This window comes from Rutilus rutilus (assembly GCF_951802725.1).
Source record: "Rutilus rutilus genome assembly, chromosome: 9".
NCBI classification, from domain to species: domain Eukaryota; kingdom Metazoa; phylum Chordata; class Actinopteri; order Cypriniformes; family Leuciscidae; genus Rutilus; species Rutilus rutilus.
The window spans coordinates 21,402,663-21,424,951 of NC_140223.1; the positions used below are offsets into that span (position 1 = coordinate 21,402,663).

General features: G+C 37.5%; 1 protein-coding gene across 2 annotated transcripts; it reads right to left on the reverse strand.

Moving 5' to 3' along the window:
• Nucleotides 1-565: 565 nt before the first annotated feature.
• Nucleotides 566-18,858, reverse strand: ccdc9 (coiled-coil domain containing 9). 2 transcript variants are annotated; one of them, XM_084418812.1, is made up of 15 exons: nucleotides 18,734-18,858; nucleotides 18,216-18,271; nucleotides 17,733-17,837; nucleotides 17,359-17,508; nucleotides 15,216-15,554; nucleotides 14,737-14,820; nucleotides 14,484-14,651; nucleotides 13,638-13,822; nucleotides 13,160-13,218; nucleotides 10,393-10,507; nucleotides 6,345-6,486; nucleotides 5,754-6,225; nucleotides 4,786-4,914; nucleotides 4,591-4,689; nucleotides 566-1,901 (listed from the first exon to the last, which is right to left on the reverse strand). In XM_084418812.1, exons 2-15 carry the CDS (start codon nucleotides 18,216-18,218, stop codon nucleotides 1,897-1,899), a joined length of 2,055 nt encoding a protein of 684 aa, XP_084274938.1. In that variant the 5' UTR covers nucleotides 18,219-18,271; nucleotides 18,734-18,858; the 3' UTR covers nucleotides 566-1,896. The 2 variants fall into 2 exon arrangements, with proteins under 2 accessions (XP_084274938.1, XP_084274939.1); XM_084418813.1 differs by having other exon boundaries at nucleotides 13,638-13,819; nucleotides 18,734-18,838.
• Nucleotides 18,859-22,289: the final 3,431 nt, after the last annotated feature.

The window sequence follows — 22,289 nt, forward strand, 5'->3', positions numbered from 1 at the left end:
ATTCTAGGGGTATGAATAATTATGGCCAACGTGTTTTGGAGAAAAACATTTATTTCATAATGTGATTTCCCCCCCAATTTGAATTCTTTTACTTCAATGAAAGGTTAGATTTGTGCCATTTTTTTGAATGAAAGATCACATTTTTTGAATGAAAGATTTATTTTTTACAGCCATTTTTGATCATATTTACCGGGGGTATGAATACTTTCCATACCCACTGCACCCCATTGACTTCCATAGCATTTTTTCCCCCTACTATGGAAGTCAATGGGGTCCATCAACTGTCCGGTTACCGACATTCTTCAAAATATCTTCCTTTGTGTTCAGCAGAAGAAAGAAATTCATACAGGTTTGAAACAACTTGAGGGAGAGTAAATCATGACAGAATTTTCATTTTGAAGTGAACTGTTCCTTTAAGGCTAGGTTTAAGGGTAGGTTCAGGTTAGTACCTAGTTATTACCCAGTTATTGATAAATAAGTACATAGTATGTACAGTACAAGGGGAGCAGGAGTGTAAAATAATGTGCAACTGAAAAAAATACTGAAGACAACATCTTGAGCCAAATTTGAATTAACACATAAGGCAAAGATGTCATTTATTTGATATGACAGCTTACAAAGTACAGAAACATTTGCACTGCTTGCTTACTGTTCACACATTATAATATGGCGATAAAGCAACCAAACAATATCTCCAGTAAACTAAAACAATAATAATAAAAAAAATTGATTGCATGTAGTCTTAGAAGAAAACTTAGGAGGAAAATCCTACAAACACTTCAGTATCATGCTACATGCACATTTGAAAAGCCAAACCAAACCTCCTACAAGAGGCAAACCAAATTATATATATATATAATTACCCCAAACAGGAAGACATTTCATCTGCAGGGAGATGCAGCAGGTACGATACAATCACAAATGTCACGATTCTTTCTGCTCCATGAGCTCAATTGAAAAACAGGGATATACAACTCACATGTGAAGAGAGAAGCAAGCACTCGCACAAAGCATTGGAATGTCTGTCAGTTTAAAAGTTCCTGCTCAATTCATTTAAATTCAGGAACACACAAATACACCTGTGATAAATGCACAAGATTACTAAACAAACATGATGAATAAACAAACCACTAAAAATGATGAATAAACAAACCACTAAAAATGATCAAACTAATATTAGATTTGATAGCAATGAGGAACACATTATCTGATGCCCCAATTATTAATTTTCCTCATTCAAACCCTACAATTTACCATGATTTTTTCTTTGGTAAGTGTGCACATAATGTCTAGGGCACCAGTTGTTAATAGTAAACTTAAAATCTACAGCTCATCCTCATGAAAATAATATTAAAATGTATTTTGAAAATTTGATCTTTATGTAATAGTTTCAAAAGTAGCCCTGACAAAAACAAAAAAAGAAAAGAAAAAAGTAATGCCCTAGTTTACAAAGGGATTTAAAAAATAATAATCAAGCATGCCGCTCTCAGCAATAAATACACTTTATGTTCCTTATCGACTCTCAAATGTAAATCTGAACTCAGATATTATGTATCTTGAGTGCTGTTGTGCCAAATTTTGGATAAAACAACATTGGGGAACAGGCACTTACACCGCTCCGTCATAAAAATGTAATCTTGCGGTTTGAGTGACATGCTTTACTGTTTAATCAAGGTAAACGTGAGAAAAGAGCAGCAACACAACTCGACAGCAGCATAGAGTCCCAACCAATGAGGAATATTTGGATGAAGCGTTGGCAGGGATCCAAAGACGCTTCCCTCGACCCCTTAAATTTACAGTCAACAGTCGTCCGTTACACCTGATGTCTCGTCTTTCCTCTGCTTACCTCCTCTCTCAGTCTGTGGACGCCTGAGTTCACCTACTGCATTTTAGTCCTCAGCCTGTTGACATACATAAAAGTAGTCAGGATGAAAAGATTAACAATAAGAAGATCTAATAATAAGAAGAAAATGCTAAACCACCATTTCAGGTGCTTTGGTTGACAAAAAGAGCAAAAATGTAAGTGTATCGTTTCATTATAGTGCATGTTAATGTGAAACTAAAAGACAAAGTTTAAGGGTTTAATTACCACTCTGATCTGAAAGTCAGCTGCAGTTTCCTTATAAAAGCTTTTTAGCAAAAAAAAAAAAACAACAACTGTTTTTCTGTCTTTTCCTCCTTTTAAACACGCTAAATGTTGCATAGTAATTGAATTACAGGAAATACAAGAATCTTGTTATTGAGCCATTAGCGTTTGCGTTGATTTGATGGAAATCTGAAAGAGGTAATTGGCCACAAATCACATCCACTCATTAGTTGCTAATGAGCAGTTAGTAAACTGGTATGATGTAATGAGAATAAGCAGGAGGAGAAGGACAGTGATCCCAAGTGACAGGGTTGAGCCGGTGGCATTGGAGAGGATATGACATCAAACATTCACAAAACACTAAAGGCCTCATTATACTTCTGCGTCGGACCTACGCCGGAGCCTATACGCCGTAGGCAACGTGTTGGTTTTAATTTATACTTCTGTGTTGTTGTCCGCGTTGACGCGCACCTAGGGAGCATGTGAAACCCCGAGGGAGGGGTTCTGGCAGACCAATCACAGCGCTGGCGTCCGCGTAGAATTGACGCGTTGTTACATTTTTGGAGAGGTGCACGTCAGGTTACGCCGTAGGGTACGCGCGCTACACACAGCCTACGACGTAGCTACGGCGGCAGTTCGACGCAGAAGTATAAATAGGCCTTAAGGAGTGGTTCCTCAAATCAAATTGGCTCAAAGGAAAAGGGAAGACAATCAGTAACAAGCAGCACAACATTTATTTGCCATTCCAGCATCATGCCAAATGTCAACAGTATAAACTACAAATTCATCACTTGTGTAAAAAGTAAAACATCCTACAGACACAGAGGCACGGCCACATTAGCGAACTTAAAAGCTCCATTGTCTTTTGTCAATAGTTTAGCAAGATATAAAGCACCGCTCACACAAAAGCTTTTAAACCAAGAAGCTTTCTGTTGGGCAATAATTTGCGTGACCAATCTAAACCCATTGTAAAATCTGTGTGAGAAAATGCGAAATTCCAGATCGTGTGGATTCCTGCTAAAATGACTGAAAATTCACTGAATAACGGTGAATGCGACCACACATATTTCAGACTTAAAAAAAAAAAAACCTCATGAGAATAAAGGCCACCAATTTCATTTCTTTCAGAATTTCAGGCTAGATTTATTAAAACAAAACTGTTTTGTGCAAGATTTATATTTGTGTTTTTCAAATATATACTGAATAATTAAATATATATTTCAAATTGTGTTTTTTCAAAATCCTGTTTCATTTTTGCTGTTATAAAACCAGGAATCGAGTGTGATCCTGGATTCCCATTCCTTTTGAGCAATGAATTTCAATGTTTACAATTACTGGATGAGTAATCTTTAAAAATAATGACGTATTTTATTGAGATTACTGGTGCGGATTTAAGTGCATGTCATAAAAATTAACACAAAAAAATTGATTTAAATGGGTTCTGGGCCCAAACGAGTTAAAACTGTTATTCAAAGCGAGTAATTAAAAAGACTAGCCGATTAAATTAACTTAAACAGAGCACTAGAAAACTAGAAAATTACTCACAAATTACCATAATTTTTAAGATTTAATTAATTTTCTATGCCTGAAAAGCAACATTTTAAAATGAAACGGCTGTTTCAGCAAGGCTGTGGGAACCTTGATCATTTCAGAGGACTTCTTATTTTACAGTCTATATGAATAAGGAATAGATTTTATTTGTAAAAAGTACCCTGATTTGCACACTGGTGAACTTAGTACATTCATTCTGTGTGGCTTAATAGACATTCACACATGATAAACATTAAAATGACATCAAATCTAATCAAATGCCATACAGTCTCTGGAACCACATTTGGTTTACCCTGTATAATTTATCTCTGCAAGCTGCTCTGGGAGAAATGCCAAACAGCTTTCCCCCACAATGATAATCAAACGAGATCCTGTTGGGATGATGTTATAGATCATTCCTATTTACAGTCCACACACACTCACACATTTATAAATGCTTTTGCAAAAATGGAATAAAATCAAAAGAATGTTTATTTGCTGAAGCAGTTTGTGGCATGCATGGAAAGGGAAAAAGCCAGAACCCATATCCAAACACGTCATCCAGGGAGAGGTGCATGAACGACAATGAGGGGGATCCGGGAGCACAGTAATTGTGGGATATTAGTCGTGCTGGAGGAGGTGTGCAAGGTTCACAGTGGAAAATGACAGCCAGTGTAAAGCTGCAGACAGAAGCAGTCGGTCCCAGAGGAGGGAAGGACTGTCAGCCCGAGGAGCTGCATTCTCATATGTCAAAGTCAATAAAGACAAGCCCGATAGCAGACGCCATCTCATGCCATGAGACAGATGGACATGGGACATAAAGGAGACATGAGTGTAGTGAACAGGGAGGGAGAGACACAGAGAGACCAGAAAGACTGAAAAAAGGAGGACGCTGATTAGTTGTTAGAAGTCAGCTGAAGTAAGGGACTTCTTTCGAAAAGCCACAGTCTCAAAGCTGGTAATAAGAACAGCACCTGAGGACGGTTGCTCTGAAGAATCCACTGCCGTTTCCTCCCCAGGCTTTGTTTCAGACTCACTCTGACCCGGCTCTAAAATAGGGACGTCGCTGTCCTCTGCATCAAGAGGATGAATAGGATATTACAATTAATTCTTCATTTGGAGGAAATCATATTTTGAACTTCGTGTGTTAATGAAATGTTTTGACATACTGCTCTGGTTGTTGTTGTCTGGGGTGGGCGGCACTTCGGAATCTGCTGTGTCATGGCTGCTCGAGGTGGTACAGTCGGCAGATTCAGCAGGTACCGACTCTTGTGTTTCACAGGAAGTTGACCCCACCACTGAATGTGAAAAGACACTTAAGTTTCACTTCTAAGACATCACAGAGATTCTGACAATACTACAAAACTTTTTTTTTTTAAAAGACAATCAGTGGGCTTTAGCTTTATTTCAATTAACAAATAAAAATGAATAGTTTTAGCTAGTTAGAGATTTGCTATGTGGTTGTTCTTTTTAGTGTGTTACTATGCATGTGGTTACTTGAACCCTAAAATATGCTTCATTTTCAGCCCAAATCACGAGCATATGCATGCAATTGTCTATAATGCCGGGTCTACTCGAGCCATGCTTCTCCAACCTGTCCTGCAGGACCCCCAGCACTGCACATTTTGTATCTCTCCCTCATCTAACACACCTGATTCAACTCACCAGCTGTTTAGTAAAGACTGCAAAACTTGAATTGAAATGAGGTTGACATACAAAATGCAATATGCAATGGTGGGGGGTGGGGGGGTCCCCAGGACAGGTTTGAGAAGCACTGCACTGGGGTTAACACTAATGGCTGGGCTGTTGCTTGGAAGAACTACTCAAAGTAGATCGGAAAATGGAAGTAAAAATAACAGAATACGAAGATCTAGCCAACAATTATGAATATGCGAGGAGGTCAAAAGGTACCAGCGATTGTACAACTTGAGATTAGAAAGATTAGAAGGAAAACACAACTATACTCGTATGTATGAGTTCATGGGCAATGGTGTCTAAGTTGAAAGACTAGAATGCTTGACCATGTGTGAGCTGTAATGGCAGGTGGAAAAACAAAACATACCCCAGGCTTTGTCTTAACAAGCACCACTAAAAAGAGAAACTGTGATGTACTAAATAAAGACCCTGATTATTTCACCTGTAGATGTACTTTCGCTTCTTTCTGGTTCTTCCGGCTGGCTGGGGGTGGTGGACGTGTTATGTTCGGCCTGGTTGCTCTTTTGTTGGGCTGGACTGCTTTCAGTGCTGCTGGGCCTCAGAGGGCTCTCGCCCAGACTACTCTTAGGAGAAAGCATCTCCATTTCTTCACCCCAATCTGACACCGGCTGGTGGCTGTCCAGTGGGGAGAAAGGGCTAAGGGGTTTGGGCCCTTCTGGTGTACTGAGCGTCTCCTGCGGGGAAGGGATGTGGACTTTGGGTCTTGGGGTACGTTTCTCTTTTGGGCTGGGAGTAGAGGGTGCTGGAGAGGAATTTTTTTTTTCTGTTGGCTTAGCATCTTTCGAGTATTCCTCGTGATCTGCTTTTTCATCTTCTTCTGCATTTTCCTCTTCACCATCACTGGCATCCTCCCACTCATCTTCATCCTCTTCAGCAAGGCCTCCATCACTCTTCTGCACAGCAGGAGAAGGTCAGGAATAAATGAAACAGACAAATTAAAGTCAACTTTCATTCAAAAGAACTCTTGGTACCACAATACTCTATACCTATTAAGTGTTGTCAGGCATCTCACCTTGTCTGACAATGGAGCCTTGAGGGTGACGTCCTCACTCTCGTTTTCTTTCCCTTTGTCCTTTTCATCCGTCTCCTTCTCTTGCTCCTCTTTTCTTCCTTTCTCCTCTTCATTTTCTCCTTCCCACCGATTATCATGCATGCTTTAGGAAAGAATCGTGTTGCTCAATGAATGTTGATTCAGGAAATACTCTCTAGAATGATAATTTCTCTACCCACAATGCCGCCTGCCTCCAAATAGCAATTGCATGTAGCAAATAACAGGCCCTGTTACCACCTGGAATTAAGATGCATTTTTTGTGATTCGATCACAAGTGGTCAAGCTAAATACAGGGTCTAAAACATTTAGTGATCAGATCACAGTAACCACACATGGAGAAAGGAGTATCAGCTGGACACTTGTGATCAGATCACTGAAAATACATCTTAATACCAGGTGGAAACCATGCCATAGTTTAGATGACATAACTAAAGCCTTAGTGGCTACTAGAAAAAAGGACAAGCCCTTTAACCCTCTGGGGACGGATTGGGCGGTACCGCCCAAAATGGCATACTTTTACAAATGTGTAATTATCTTAAAAACTATTAATGATAGAGAGATGCGGTCTTTTTTGCCGTCTTCCTCAGACTCCGCTGAAAACAGTGGTATATGGTGTACACACTTCCTTGTTGTGCAATACCACTGCGTAGAAGGCCAATGAAATCGATGTTGTTAGGAATATTCCACGCACAAAGACCAATGGAAAAATTGCCGCTGGGAGGAATATTTTTCTTGCCCAATCAGAGGAAGGTTACCATGACGTATTCTAGCTAATCAGAGGACTCTGTAGCCTTGCAAGGGGTGGTACTATAGTAAATGATATGACGCAAACAGCGTCGAGTGGAGAAGGAGACAGAGAGCGAACGGAGCGTAGAATTACACACACAGATTTATATGAGAGAGACAGAACAATTATAATGTTTATATATATAGCATATTAGCAATTATAGCATTATTATTTTATTGTTTTAGCACTTTTATGATGGCAAGCAGTAAAATATTTACCTCAGAACAAGCTCTGGAACAATTAACAGTTACTGGAAAGTGACGAGGAGAAATTCGAATCACTGGCATGCCTGAGAAAAAACGCCTGGGACTGTTTGTATATAAAGTTCATTATTTAATTGTTCTTTACACTTTTGATTGAACAATTACAAATGTCTGTCAAGTAAAGGGTTTGAAAAATATATATTTTGTTCAAAAACTGTTCACTATTGTTGTGTAAGGTGTGATTTTCAGTAATAAATTACTAAAATAAAATTTTCGTTTTTGAAATTATCTAGTTTATTTTAATTTTTTTACTCATACTTCCTTTATAAACACATTACATGCATTTTTTTGTTAGCTTAGGGTCTTCTGAATCCATAGATACCAAACACATGGTGTTCCATCTCCATAACTTGGTTTATAAGCCCAAATGTAAAAATAGAGAAAACTGACCAAAAAGGGCTTAGTCCCCAGAGGGTTAATGGCCATGTCCCAAATGGTGGACTTGAGGGGCACTTGGTGTCTTGCAGACTTGCGACGGTCACTGCATTTGTGTGCTCATTAAGCTTATGAGGGAATAGATTGTCTGACTTGTCATTTTAAGTTTCAAAATTGTGTTAATGAGCATATTCCTTGATGTGTTATTTTCTACAACGAACTTCTACTTGAGTGAGGATTATACAGTTTAGGGCATGATCTAGGACTGGACAGGGGTGTCCAAACCAAGCGGCAACATTCTAATCTAAAAAAAATGAAGCCTACCCGGAAGTGCGAAAAACTGCAATACATCGAAAATCCACTAGGGGGAGGTCCCAAAAGGGAGCAAATGTCCATAGACCACCATGTTAAAATGTCCATTTACACAGCATAAATGCATGTTTTTACAGGTTGGTCCCATGGACTTTTATTGTATTTTTCGATAGGTTCCGAGTGCCTGACAACTGTGAGGGGGGTGAATTTTTTTCTAACTCATTAGTTTAGATCGTATTTAGATATAAAATGTATGACAAATAAGGGCGTGGTTAACTTTGATTGACAGCTTGATTGACAGCTGATAACGAGCATAGGCTGCTCCAAGGAGAATGACAACATAAGAAGCGCCATTTTTTTAATATACAGTTGCAATATAATACTACTGTTTTTGTATCATGAAATGTAGTTAAGAGTTTTTCAGGCGAGAATGTAGTTGTTTAAAGCTCAAATCTGTGGTTTATTTATAAAGATTTATGAAAATTGTATCCAGGTTGTGAGATCCAGATGATCACCGGGCGCTCGGCGCTCATGTACCCCGCCTGGAACAGTCTTTCCTCGGCTAGTCGTTCTGACATTTGCCGCTGACTCTGACGTCTCTGTAGTGGTTAAACATGAGATATAATTCGTCTTGTGTATATCTAACGGGCGATTTTTGGTCTCGTGAATCTATAATTTGTTTCATAACTTTATAAGCTATTTAACTTTACCGTTGTATGGTTAGAGAGCGCTGACTTTGTATGTTTGACTGAATTGTTTGCTTTCTTTGTATAGCTTCTTGGTACCATTTACTTATACTTTTATAATGGCTAATATTGATAAAACTGAAATTTAAAGGTATAGCGGAGGATTTTCTTTTTCCGGGTGGGTAGTGTAAACTATTGGTCCACCTAAGTGTCAATCATTCTGGTGATATGTTTACGTAAGGCCGTCATACGTGCTCGTCCCTTAGTTTCCGCTTTCTGCGCATGCGCACTTTCAGGTGTTTATGTGTGGTGGTGAGCTAGAGCTACGGTTTAAGACATTCATTGAAGCTCGCCGTTTCACCGGGTCCTTTGAAAATGTCTGAGGGTCGCAAGAGAAAAAGTTTGTACGAACTGTATGAGAAGAAGAGAAAGGCCTCAGAAGAGAGAAACAAGATCAGAGTGTTTTTGGGAGATTGTTTCACACGATGGCGTGCGCTGATAACACAGGTTGGGCTTCCCACTGATGCCTCAGTCGCAAAGTTTCTACTCGACAGGTAAAGTTTGGCATGCTATTTTGAGAAAAAGTGCAATTTTTTTTTTGGAAAGTAATCTTGTATGAGTGATGCCGACAGCAACTTGTAAACAGAGCGTGCACGAGGAGAACCTCGCACACGTTTAATAGGCGTTCCCTCTCGGGAGCAGGTAGAGTGTTGCGCATGTGCATTTTTTCAAAAAGTGGAGAGGGCGGTTCTTATCTAAAATTCGGAAAGATCCTCCGCTATACCTTTAACAAAAAGAGACTGGGTTGAGTTTTGTCATTTTAAATTTTAATACAACGAAGATGATCTGTATAATGTTGTTTACTGCAACATCTGTTTTTTAGTACAAATGCACATATTGCCTGGACCATATTAAAATGTTTAATATTTTTATATTATATTTAAATGAAAAGAGGCAGGTTTGTGTTTTATATTTCGTTTTGTTAGGCAAACGTTTTATGCAGTGAATATAATCAATACGCGTTGCCTGAACCACATTTGTGTGGCTATAATGTTTAAGATTTCTTTAAATGAAAACGAAAAGAGTTAGTATGGTGTTTTATAACATATTTCGTTGCCTAAAATATACATACAAAGATAACCGGAGTAGCAGAGCGAAGCTGAGTGACGCGCGCTGTTCTGTACTTGGAATAACCGGACTCGCGTCCTTTACCCATATATGGATTGGCCAGAAGGTGGGCGGGGTTAGGATTTTCCAAGATGGCGCCGCCCATACCCCCCATAAACGGCTTCAAAACCGTTCTTCAGAAAGTCTATGGGTGACGTCACAGACGCTTTGTCCATATTTTTTACAGTCTATGGTCCAAACCTGTTCGTGGATGTCCAATGTTCTGCAGAGTTTTGCTTCAACTTGCCCCAGAATACTTTCTAGTAATCCTGAATACCTTGATTAGCTGGTTTAGGTGTGTTTAATTAGGATTGGAGCTGAACTCTGCAGGACAGAGGATCTCCAGGAGAAGGACTGGACATGCTAGTGCCATCCCAAAACAATTATTATTCTCCACAATGAGGAGAACTATTGCATACCTGTAGCTTTTGCCCTGACCGCGGCCCATCCCTCGTCCACGGCCTCCCTGTCTGGGTTTGCCCTGGCCCAAGAACTCGCCAAAGGTTGGGGCCTTGGGCGGCCTCTTGTTGTCTTCTGCATAACAGAGATTAGAGCAATATTTATCATTGAAGGGGGTCATAGGGCTAAGCAAGACCTTGCAAAACAATTCTGCATATGAAATCTGTGGTGGAGAGAGATGACCCTGGGCACACAGTAACAGATGGCCACCTGTCATTCTGGATGCCACTCTATGCATCACTTTTCAGGATAAGAGGAGGGGAACGGATGAGAAAAACATGCAAATGTGCCCTTGATTTGACAGCACTGTGACGAGACTTGACTTGAATGTTGTGAGGTAGATACTGGGATTGTGAAGCACTCAAAACCAAGATATCAGCAAACGAGCACGTGTCAGAAGCAGCAAGACTTTCTTCAGTGCAAAAGAGGTACTTTGGTATTAGGGCTGCACGATGTATCGTTTTAGCATCAATATCACGATGTGCGCATCCACAATAGTCACATCGCAGGATGTACGATGTCAAGAATAGGGATCGTAGTTGATCCGTGATTCATGATCCGTACGGGCCAGCTGCTCCCCGCCCCATAACGCTTTTGATTCGCTGATTAATTGCAAAGGTTAACCATCATAGAGTGAAAGTTTATCATTTGCATGTGTTTTTAAGTCCTGTCAAATTAAACATCAAGTGCAAGAAGACTGGAACTTGCACGCTGTTTTCTGTGTGCGCACACAGAGCCGGGTGCTCTGTCAGTGCTCTTTCTCTTATTTCTGAGCTTGAATGGACACGAGAATTCAAAATTAAGTCAGAATGCCCGTCTCGGTGAATATCCTCATAAACACAGTCGGTACTATGTGTTGTAAACAATTGAGAAAGAAAACAGATGCATATCATTCATTATATTGGATCCGTGCATTCGTCTTAATATACTCGCAGCTGTTTGTCACCAATGTTAATCAAACAACAAAAGAGAAAGAGAAAATGACTTTTGCTGCTTTAACAAAGATAATTCAATTAATTACATTTAATTTATACAGTGAAGACTATGCAGTGTTATTTTACATTTGATTATTCAATGTCTGAAAAAAATAAAGCACTGTTTATTTCATTTATATCTTTGTTCTACTGTATTTATCTATGCTTGTAATTTGTTTACTACTTTCTATGCAGACTTACTCCATTACAGAATCACCCCAGTCATTCTAGAATGATTCATTCTTTCCAAATAGTGCTATTCAAGTCATCTGGTGAAATTGTTTTCATATCGCAATGTATATCGCAGTCCTATTCGGTATGTTTTGAGTGACAGCTTTTGAATGTCAATATTCAGGAGACAGTGTGAGAATGACAATGTTAGGACAAGAGTGATTTAAGTTAGAAGTGCCTCAGAAGTGGAAATGTAGTTTGAGTATAAGCCAATCCGTTAAAGTTAAAATATATAAAGTTGTTTTGCTGAATGTACATGTTTTACTCAAGTAACCATGTTAATAGCTCCAGTTCCAAAGTATATGTATATATGTATATACATATAAAAAATTTATACAACATTTTATTTTAGGTGTTGTGCAGATGGCCTCATTTTAAACATCTCCAGAGGATGCAGGGCCTACATAGTAAGTATCTCCAAATTGTTAAGTGTTTAAGTTAAAGAAATGTAAGAGTTTTTACAGCAAATGTTAAAAATGTAAGACCAATTCTATAATAAAAAAAGCCAAAATTAAATGTATAATAATGTTTAAATAGTCTAGGAATATATATTAAATAAGCATTAATAACACCTGTAAAAAATATATAACTGAATTTGAGTTATCTTAATGCATTTTTAGGATCCACAAACACCTGGGATATAAGTGACTGGCAATGCTTAAGGAAAATTAAGACGAGGAACTGTTTACAGACTTATTTACCACAGTCAAAACTAAAATTACCATTAGTTTTATTTCCATTAGTCAAAACTAGAATATTAAACACTTCAGTTACAGTGTTAATTTATATGAACACTTCATTTACAGTGTTGCTACTTACATTAATGATATTATATGACAGAATAATCTCAGCTTTTACTGTGAGTTTTTAAAGAAGAAAAGGTCAATCAAGTCAAGAACACAAGGAGTGGCTGGGTGCATGTTTTCTGCTCAGCAAAATGACCGGGAAGCAAGTTTGTAATGATGGCTATGCAACTGGCAGAAAGCAATTATGAGCTATCCAGAGAGCTGCATCTTGAGACAATAGATAATCCAATCAGATACACACCCACCCACTATAATTTATTATGAAGGAATGGAATGCAATTAGAAACTATCAGTGCAGGAACAGCTGTTTGCCTGCACTCAGACTAGGGCCAATGTGAAGCGGGGTAAAGACACACACACACACACACACACACACACACACACACACACACACACACACACACACACACACACACTCCCATGCCTTAAGCTGACCTGAAGGTCCACTGCGTTGCTGTACATGGGCATTGCGCCCCCTAGCTGCTGAGAGACCACAGCACAGAACATCACCAAACAGCCAACAAGACAAGTTTCACAAAGCAAAAATGTAATAAATGTGTACATGTAACTACTCTATACTGTTGATGTATGACAGACCATTGATTGGCTGTATAAAATATAAGACACTCCAAAAAACATGGGGAGACATTCATGGTTTTTGCAGAACAGGTGTCAGGTGGTCACTCTGTGTGTGTGTGTGTGTGTGTGCGATTTACCTCTCCTGTTGCTTTGTTCTTGTGTGCTCTCTCCTGCCACAGCTGAGTCCTCCTTGAACCTGTGAAAACACCTCAGGGTCACTGGCTGTCTTATTCTCACCCTGTCAGCATGCATTACTCCCATCCAGAGTCTTTCTCTGTCTCTCTTTTTAACAGGCTGACAGAAATCAAATTGTCAGCTGAAATGAAAGGCATAATTCACCCCAAAATAATAATTCTGTCATCATTTACGTCATTCCAAACCTGAATGAATACAAAAAGGAGAAATGTTAAAGAATGTACTGGTCTCTTTTCACCATATAGTGAATGTGCAGCATTAATTTCTTCTTTTGTGTTCAACAGAAGAAAGAAAGACATATGGGTTTGGAACAAAATCAAGAGGAGTAAAACGACCGGAATAAAATTTGAGTGAACTGGCCCTTTAAGAGTTCAATGACTCTATAGCATAGTAGTCAGCATTTATGCCTTTGACACTCACATTGTATCGGTTTTCTGGGCATCCCACTCTCGTTTCCACTGGCCGGTGGCGTTACGGTGACGAGCCAGCCGTTCTTCATCAATCTGCTCTCGCTCCTTTTTCCAGCGGAGATACTCGGCTCTTTCTCTACCCGTCATGGATAATGTCATATCCACTGAGCCTCTACCACTTGGCCTACGATTCTGCTATGAGATTGAAAAAGAGAAGGAGAGTTTGACAAGGAGAAAAAAGAAAAAATCCAGTTAGACAGTTTCTGAAGAAAATGACTGGCCCTTCATAATGTTGGGGTATTGTAGGTTGTTGCCATGGTGTTTCTATGCAGTTGCTAAGGGGGTCGGGGTATGTTTTGGGTGGTGTATAATTGATATTCTGGTCTCTATACACTACCGTTAAAAAGGTTGGTCGATTTTTTTAATGTTTTTGAATGAAGTTTCTTATGCTTGCTAAATTTGATTTAAAAATACAGTGAAAATATTATTACAATTAAAAATAACTTTTTCTAAATGTATGTATTTTCAAATGTAATTTTTATAAAAATAATAAAATAAATAATACAATTATTCTAATATGCCGATTTGGTTCCCAAGAAACATTTCTTATTATTATATTTTTAGATATTATATTAGATATTATTATATTAGATTTTTTTTTTAGGATGTTTTGAGACAAAGTTCAAAAGATCTTTTCGTAGCAATGTTGTACAGTCTTAACTGTCACTTTTGATCAGTTTAATGCATCATTGCTAAATAAAAGTATTAATGGGGTCTTACTGACCCCAAACCTTTAAACGGTATTGTATGCGTCTTGTGTATAAAGCTAAACCAAAGAAATTAAAATGTTCAGTACCGTCCATTCTTTCTCAACCTCTGCACCAGTCTTCACATTGTCAAAGTCAACTCCACCCCAGTTGCGCACATGTCGTCGGCTTCCCTCCTTGCGGTCAAGGTCTGGGATTGGCCCACTGCGCCGTGGGTCATCAAGGAAGTTCCTGATGGGGTTCTTCTCTCCCTCAGCCTGCAAAAGATAAATGTGTGTGAATATATCAAATAGATAATGGCTGCTACATTATTAGGAGAAAGTTGGGTTGATCGAAACAAACCTTTTGACCTCTCTCATATTCAGCAATCTTTTCCATCTCCTCATTCATCTTCTCTATGTTCTGTCTTCTTTTCTCCTCCCACTCCTGAAGAGGAGAAATTGGATATCAACGGGATATCAACTCAATAAAAAAATGCTTGTAGATTACGATGCTTCTGTCTAGATACTAATTCTTTGTTACGGTTTTCAAAGATCTAAAATATTCAAAAAGAACATTCATAAAGAATAATTCCTGCCAGTGCTGGAAAATTCCTTATATTTATTTAAACAGCAATTTTTCCTCTTACAACATTATAATATATGCTTGAAGAAGCACCGCTGTGTATAAATAATGAATTTTGCAAGCAACAGCAGTACGGGACCTGCATTCTCCTTTCTGTACATTTTGCACACCTCCAAATGACTTTGTAAGTGAATGTATTACAAACATGTTCTACAATATCTCAACCACAAAATGATTTAGAACATGTCAATGGTAACCTTTGATTTCCTGTCTGAGCCTGGTCCTGGTCCTCCTTGCATTCCTCCTCGTCCTCCTCCTTGCGTTCCTCCTCTTCCTCCTCTCCGCCCTGCTCTAAAGGAGTGTTCAGAACGGGGAGGACCCTCTCCACCTTCACCATCCTGAGGTTGCCTTTCTGGCCACGGTTCGCCTTTGTTTGGACGGGGCTCTCTTCGTCCCCCACGGTGGCCACCTCTGCTCAGCCGGCCTGATCCGGATCTGTTGGGGGGGCTCTCAGAGCGAGGCCAACCAGACTCTTCTTCTGGACCCTGGTCACCACGATTACCAGCTGGTTTCCTGTCATTCACCACACGCTTATCCTAGAAATTGTTATCCAGTGTAAAGTTTTTGTGGATTTTAGTCAATGAGTAAAAAGCTCATGACCTGTTTTTTTTCCGGTTACATTCATAAGGCACTGTAATTTTAGTATTATTTATATACTAATATAGTATTTATTATTTTAACAACTTATAGTAGTTACTCAATATTTTGAATTAGCTTTTATAATTTCATTTTAACTAATTTTAGTAATTTTTTTTTAGCATTTTTATTAGTATCTTCAATTCATTTTTATTTCACTTTTATTTATTTAAGTGCTTAAACTTAAACTTTTGTCAGGTAGTTGCCAAGACAACATTTCGAATTTTTCACAATTTCTAAAGTTTTTTTAAGTCTAATATTTATATTTTAGATTTATTTCAATTTAATACAACTATTTTGAATTACAAAACAGCATATAACATATTACCATGAACAATATCTGTGAATCTGATTCTTTTACAGGGCAGCGATTCCCATGTCCATCTTTCTAGTTTAACAAGTTTATTTTCTAAGAAAAATCTCGTACTTTTCAGTTATTGAAAGGCATGACCTTCACAGACCACGATAGGAGGCTCAATCACAGCTGCATGGGCCATCTGTGATCTACTGAAACTCTACAGGTATTGATTAAAATGCTCTACAGCTTGTCTCAGCCTTCCCCAGGTGGGAAATTAAAAGCTGTGAGGAATGGGAGTGGCGATTAACTTTTACAGGCTCTTGTTCACTATTAAAGCGGATGCAAATCATTAGCAGGCATCAAAATCTAACTTTAATTAAGAAACATGGGTACTTATCCAATATATAATCACGTATCCAGTTCCCATATTAATATTTTAGTTTTAAATAGCCATCTCTCTGACAAACTATGGACTTTAGGGCTGTGAAGATATATCACAGTTCTTTGTAGGGGTGTGCAATATGTATCATCTATGTCGAAAACTAAAATAAATCCACTTTTTTAGAACGAATCGGGTGAGTCAGTGATTCAATGAATCAGCTGTTAAAATGACCTGGTTGATTAAATGATTTAATGACTCACTCTTTAAGATGGTGACTTGCAGTCACCTACTGTTGCTTTCAGTTGTATATTTAAGTGTTTTTTTTGTATCATTTCATATTTACATATGCAAATTATCAGTCTTATTTATGCAAATGTAATTGCAGTGTAAATGTACCTCCTCTGATCAGTATTAAACGATCTAAGTACATCTAAATTACACTTTTTTTTTACCTTTTTTGTCAATATCACACAGCAAGAACTAGTTATTTTTTCACAATACTTAATATTCAACAATATTATTGATCTGACTGTACTGACAATGTTGTGTGAGAACTGAACTGAGCTGGACGATGACATTTTTGCAGAACTGCTTTATAGATGAAATAAACTAATTTAATAATTGATGATCTTTACAATGGAACTGATTTGCAAAAATGCATTATTTTCCTGTTATCACTGTAAAGCTGCTTGAAAACAATCTATACTGTATAAATCACTATATAAATAAAGGTGACTTGATTTGACAATATTGCATTGACACCGGTATCAATATAGTTATTTTTTACAATTCAGTTAATGAAGCAGGTCATCTAAATAAACAGAAGTTCTGATACAGTATTTCTCATGAGCTTATATCTGATAAAAAATTAGGCAAAATGCACTAGAGATTGCATCTGATCCTGCAGACATTCCGTTTTTTTTTTTTTTTTTTTTGTGCTAATCAATGATAATGTAATATATTTAACCATGGCACATTGTGGTAAATGATCATTCTGTGAAATCATTCTGCTGTCTGTCTTTACCCCAGCTGGTTTAGCCAAGTCGACGGTCACTGAGAAGTTCTCCTTCTCTGTCTTTCTCCGTTCCGACTCAGGCTCATGAGGGCGGGCTTTGCGAGTTGTTGTCACAGCGATGCCCTCCTGTTCAGCCTTTTTCTTATCTTCCTGTATTTCCTGGTGAAACAAGAGAAAGAAAAGTAAACTAAATGAATTAATAAAATCTGATCAAGTTAAAAGCTTTGAATCGGAGCATCTCAAGGGATGAATGTTACGTACAATGAATAACAACCACAGCCAATTCTTCAAGTCAAAATAAATAATTATAAGTACACAAAAAAAAAAAAAAAACTGATTGGCAGAGTGGCAGCAGACTATTAAATTTCAGCATCCAAATTCACCTGATATCTCTTGACCAAAGCCTCATTCTTCTTCCTTAGAGCTTCAATCCTTTTGTCTAGCTCAGCATCTTTCTCCTCCTTTGTTTTTAGATCCACCACAGCAGACTGACCAAAAGAGAAGAGAGAGATGTCACACAACTGCAGCCAAGACAAGAAACAACAATGTGATTAAGTTTTTCTTCGGTTACAGTGTTAAAACACTGGGTCGGCATGTTCAACATATTTAGACCAGATCTGCTACTGGGAATAATTTGTCCAGGAATTAGCATATTGTTGATTATGTTTAACATCAAATATAATTATATAATCAATTCATATAATAATAATACAAACATAATTCATATCTATATATCTATATATGTGTGTAGGTGTTATTCTTGTGATGGCAAGTGTCACATGATCCTTCAGGAATCATTCTAATATGCTGATCAAGAAACATTTCAAGAACATCTTGTATGATAGAATGATGATATTGAGCCTCACCATGGCTGGAAGCCTGTCCTAAAACAAAAGGTAGAGAGCTGAAGAAACTCCTATACCTAAACGGGAAGAGACCAAGATAAGATGATGCAATGGCGGCAACTTTTTTTTTTTTACAAATGTAATTGCATGCCTGATCACGACCCCATTCAAATCACACACTATTTGGAGAGGGTGGCATCATCATAAACCCTCTTATGAACACAGACTATATAAATCCCTGCATAAGCGTATTAGTGAGAACACAACACCACGAACACAAGAGCTAAAAGTCTGCATATATTGGCAGTGCGTTTACAGTAAACAATGTTTCTGAATGGAGTGTGTGGACTATCACAATGCATCAATATTATCATCAGAGAAGCCGCCAAGTGTCTGTATGTGCCCTATTCAGCAGCCATGCTCAAGTCGTTTTTTATTTGTTCAGTAAAACAAAAAGGCAGTTGAAAATTACATACAGACACACTCCAGCATATACATATATCCATGCATAAGACATTTACAAATTCGCATTGTTTTACCTCTGGCAAGTGCAGCGCCACTAAAAGTAGCTTGTAAAGTGCACCCGATCAACGGAGACCGACTACTCAATCTACTTCCGTTAACATTAGCTTCCACTTCCAGATGATGTGAGCGTCAAAACCATAGGTCAAAACAGGCGGAATGGCAAAATAAAAGTCATTTAGTGTGGGATTTGACCTTTTTTTTTTACAGTCTACGGATTTGACCGATTTGATTTGCTACAGCTGGCAGAGAAAAGCATAAAAAAGGGTATAATTAATTCAATAAATATACACTGACAATTACTTACTATAAAGTCTTATTATTACTCTGCAAAGCATATTGTTCAAAGCGGACCATCAGCATCGTAAATCCTAAAGTAAAAAAAAAATAAAAAAATAAAAAAAATATTCCATTAAAATAAAAATGATGTGCATTTAAACATTAATTTACAACACTATACTTATATTACTATACCTATGCATCAAATTACAAAAAAACTAGTAAACACCTGGAAGTGAAGGTAAAGTTTACATCTTTCTCTCTTCTGACTGTCGTAATCAATCTCTCTATTTTTTTTTACACTCTTTTTGAAAGTTGTGAAAACACAAATGTAGAGTTTTTCTTTTGCTATCTGAGCAAATGAGAACACAAAATAAAATATATTTAATGTAGTATCTCATTCACCGCTATAGAAGTTTACCCAACTATGACGACTTCCGCTTTTGGGAAACCCGGAAATGTGAATTAATTACATAAAAATTACAATCGCAGCAATAAAGTTTGCAATTAGCAAACATTATAAATATGAAATTGTGAATATAGAAACAAAATGGGTTGAATTAGCATACCGGTGTTACGGATCAACTGGGGATGCGCGCGTGCACGCTGATCGTTTTACCTGGATTTCCAGCAGATATTAAACGGTGACAGATTCGTCACAGCGAATTTTTCACTGAGCAGATTTAAAAGCTTTCCACATTATTGGTAAATGTTTGTATCATTAGGACACTGTTGTTTACTCTGTCGCTGCTCCGCTGAATGTTTCAGACGCATTTAAGGGAAGTTTTAATGTGTTTTAATTTCACAACACACAGACCACGCCCACATTATTTTGTTACATTCGTTTCAATGAAATTGAATATCTGATGACAACTGTAAGTAGATTAAATAAATTATGCTATTGATTGTGTCTTTGCAGTGCGTGTGTATTCGCAGATTATTGTTATGATGCCAATTTGTGACTTAATTTAAATAGAGCAGCAATACTGCTTTGGTTAAAGGGATGTCAAGCATTTATTTATTATTTATTTTAATGGTACTGAGGAATGAGTTAAAGCATAAAGCATACAGTAGGCTACACTCCATAAATGTTCCTAAAGAGTGTTGAAAATTGAGAAGCCATATCTTATGGATCCAGTGAATTACCCACAGCATTTATTCAGGGGAACGTTCAACAAACATATTCATTAGCTAACAGGTATGAAAGCAACAATAACAAAAGGAAGACAAGAAAAATAGGCAAATGTGCATGCATGCAGGACAACTGTATTTGCCAAATGTGGAAGATCTGACCACACAGTCCCACCTTCAACATTCTGAACATTTAATCTAAGGAAGGGAGAACAAACTATAGAAGTTGCATGTTAATGAAGAACAGTTACTTGTTTTGCAATGTATATGTATACATTTTTATTACCCATTGGCCTTCATACCTATGCTGCTCTCCATCTAATATAATCATGTTATATTAGTAAATAAATGTCAGTTGTATTATCTTTTTAAGAACAATTTAACACACCATCACCCTTCATTGTGAAATTTTCATCCTCTTTATATAATCACGCTCCTTTCTTGAGCAGCGATCGGGATATTGGTTATCCTGCAAAGTTTTTGATTTGTCTAACTTTAAATCGGATCCATTTGCTGTGGCAGTATATGGCCTTACAACAATGACACTTAATTTATAGACCTTTTAATCTGTTCCTAACGGTTAGCAGACAACAATAGTGAAAGCACATGATGTGATGAATAACAAGTAAAGAGAATATGTTAATGAGATTCATGGTACCAGTCAAATGAAGAGAACTGGCATAATTTAAATTTATATTACATAAAAAGAGGCCCACACCCATTCGATTTTATTTATAAAACTGATAGACCATTGTGTCATATTTCTTTTGTTAAAGAGGTCAGCAAAAAGGAAACCAATAAAGCATTTCCTATTCTAATTGTTGTTTTAGAAAGGGGCATGGTATTCGTGTGAGGTGGTGACAAATGATTAAGAGGTTAGTGATGTAGGCCTATGTGAATATTAGCCATAGAGAATAGCAGTATATATTTGTAATAATTCATTATCACTATATCATATGTTTTGCTTATTTCAGTAATACAATTTGTGGTTGCCTCTCAGTGTTTTTCACAGGACTTTAATCACTAAAGACAAAGTGTTCTCTACATGTCCAATACAAGACATTAGATACACAACATTCAAGTTCATGCTCCTACTGAGCATAATTAATTTGGCAGACGCTTTTATCCAAAGCAACTTACATTGCATTTCAAGTACATATTTACATTCTTATCAGTTCTTGCTTTCCCTGGGAATCGAACCCATGAACTTGGTGTTGCAAGCACCAACACTATACTGTTTGAGCTACAGGATCAAATAATTATATGATTCTAAGAAGATGCAGTATTACATACAGAATTGTTCTGAAAGAAGAAGAGTCAAAATTATTTTTTATTTTATAAATCTATTAAAAATGTTACAATTTCATGAGATAATTAACTTCATGACCCTATAAGCATAGCTGCTTTATGTCCAGGGAAAAGGATACAGAGGCGTCAGAGCTGGTTGTACAGAAAAGAGATCTTAATATAATCAGTAGAGTAAAATAAGCTGATAAGTGTTTTTATTAAAAAAAAAAAAATGGATCCATTATAAAATTAGGCTATATGCAGATCAATAAATGCAACTTGTTGAAAAAAATGTAAATGACTTTGCAATTTGTGTTTCTTTTAGATAGCCTAGCTACTTTAATTTAATCTACATCTGTTGTTATTTGTGATTAGAACTCATGACAACACACTACAGAAAATATGATACATTAATGTTGAGAAGAAGATTCTTACACGTCGCTGACAAGTCTGTTCATCCAATGAAACCGAATGCCCCATGTTAACATAGGCGTGGTTTCTGAGCTTGACAAGTATGTTAAACTTCTTTGAATTGCGTCAAATACGCAGGAATATACACTTCAAAAACAAATCGCTTTATTATGCATACCAGTGTGTATACAACTTGTGAAACATACATTTTTAATCATGGATCCGTGAAAAATGGCTGTGACGAATCTGTAGCTGTCTAACATCTGCTGGAAATCCAGGTAAAACTATCTGCGTGCACGCGCGTTCCCCCAGTTAACATGATCCCAGAGAATGATGATCCCCAGTTGATCCGTAACACCGTTATCATGGTACTGCTGAGTCTTTTAGGCTTACAGCTCCATCTGCTGGAAACAGCAAGGATTCCCAAAGCAGATCTATCTAGCTAACGTTATCTATCTATCTATC

What these genes read in the sequence shown, in the direction of transcription:
- ccdc9 (XM_084418812.1), bottom strand. An exon ending in AATATGAGAGAGGTCAAAAG is followed by an intron (nt 14,652 to 14,736) that starts GTTTGTTTCGAT and finishes TATCTTTTGCAG; the next exon opens with GCTGAGGGAGAGAAGAACCC. An exon ending in AGGCTCCATTGTCAGACAAG is followed by an intron (nt 6,226 to 6,344) that starts GTGAGATGCCTG and finishes CCTGCTGTGCAG; the next exon opens with AAGAGTGATGGAGGCCTTGC.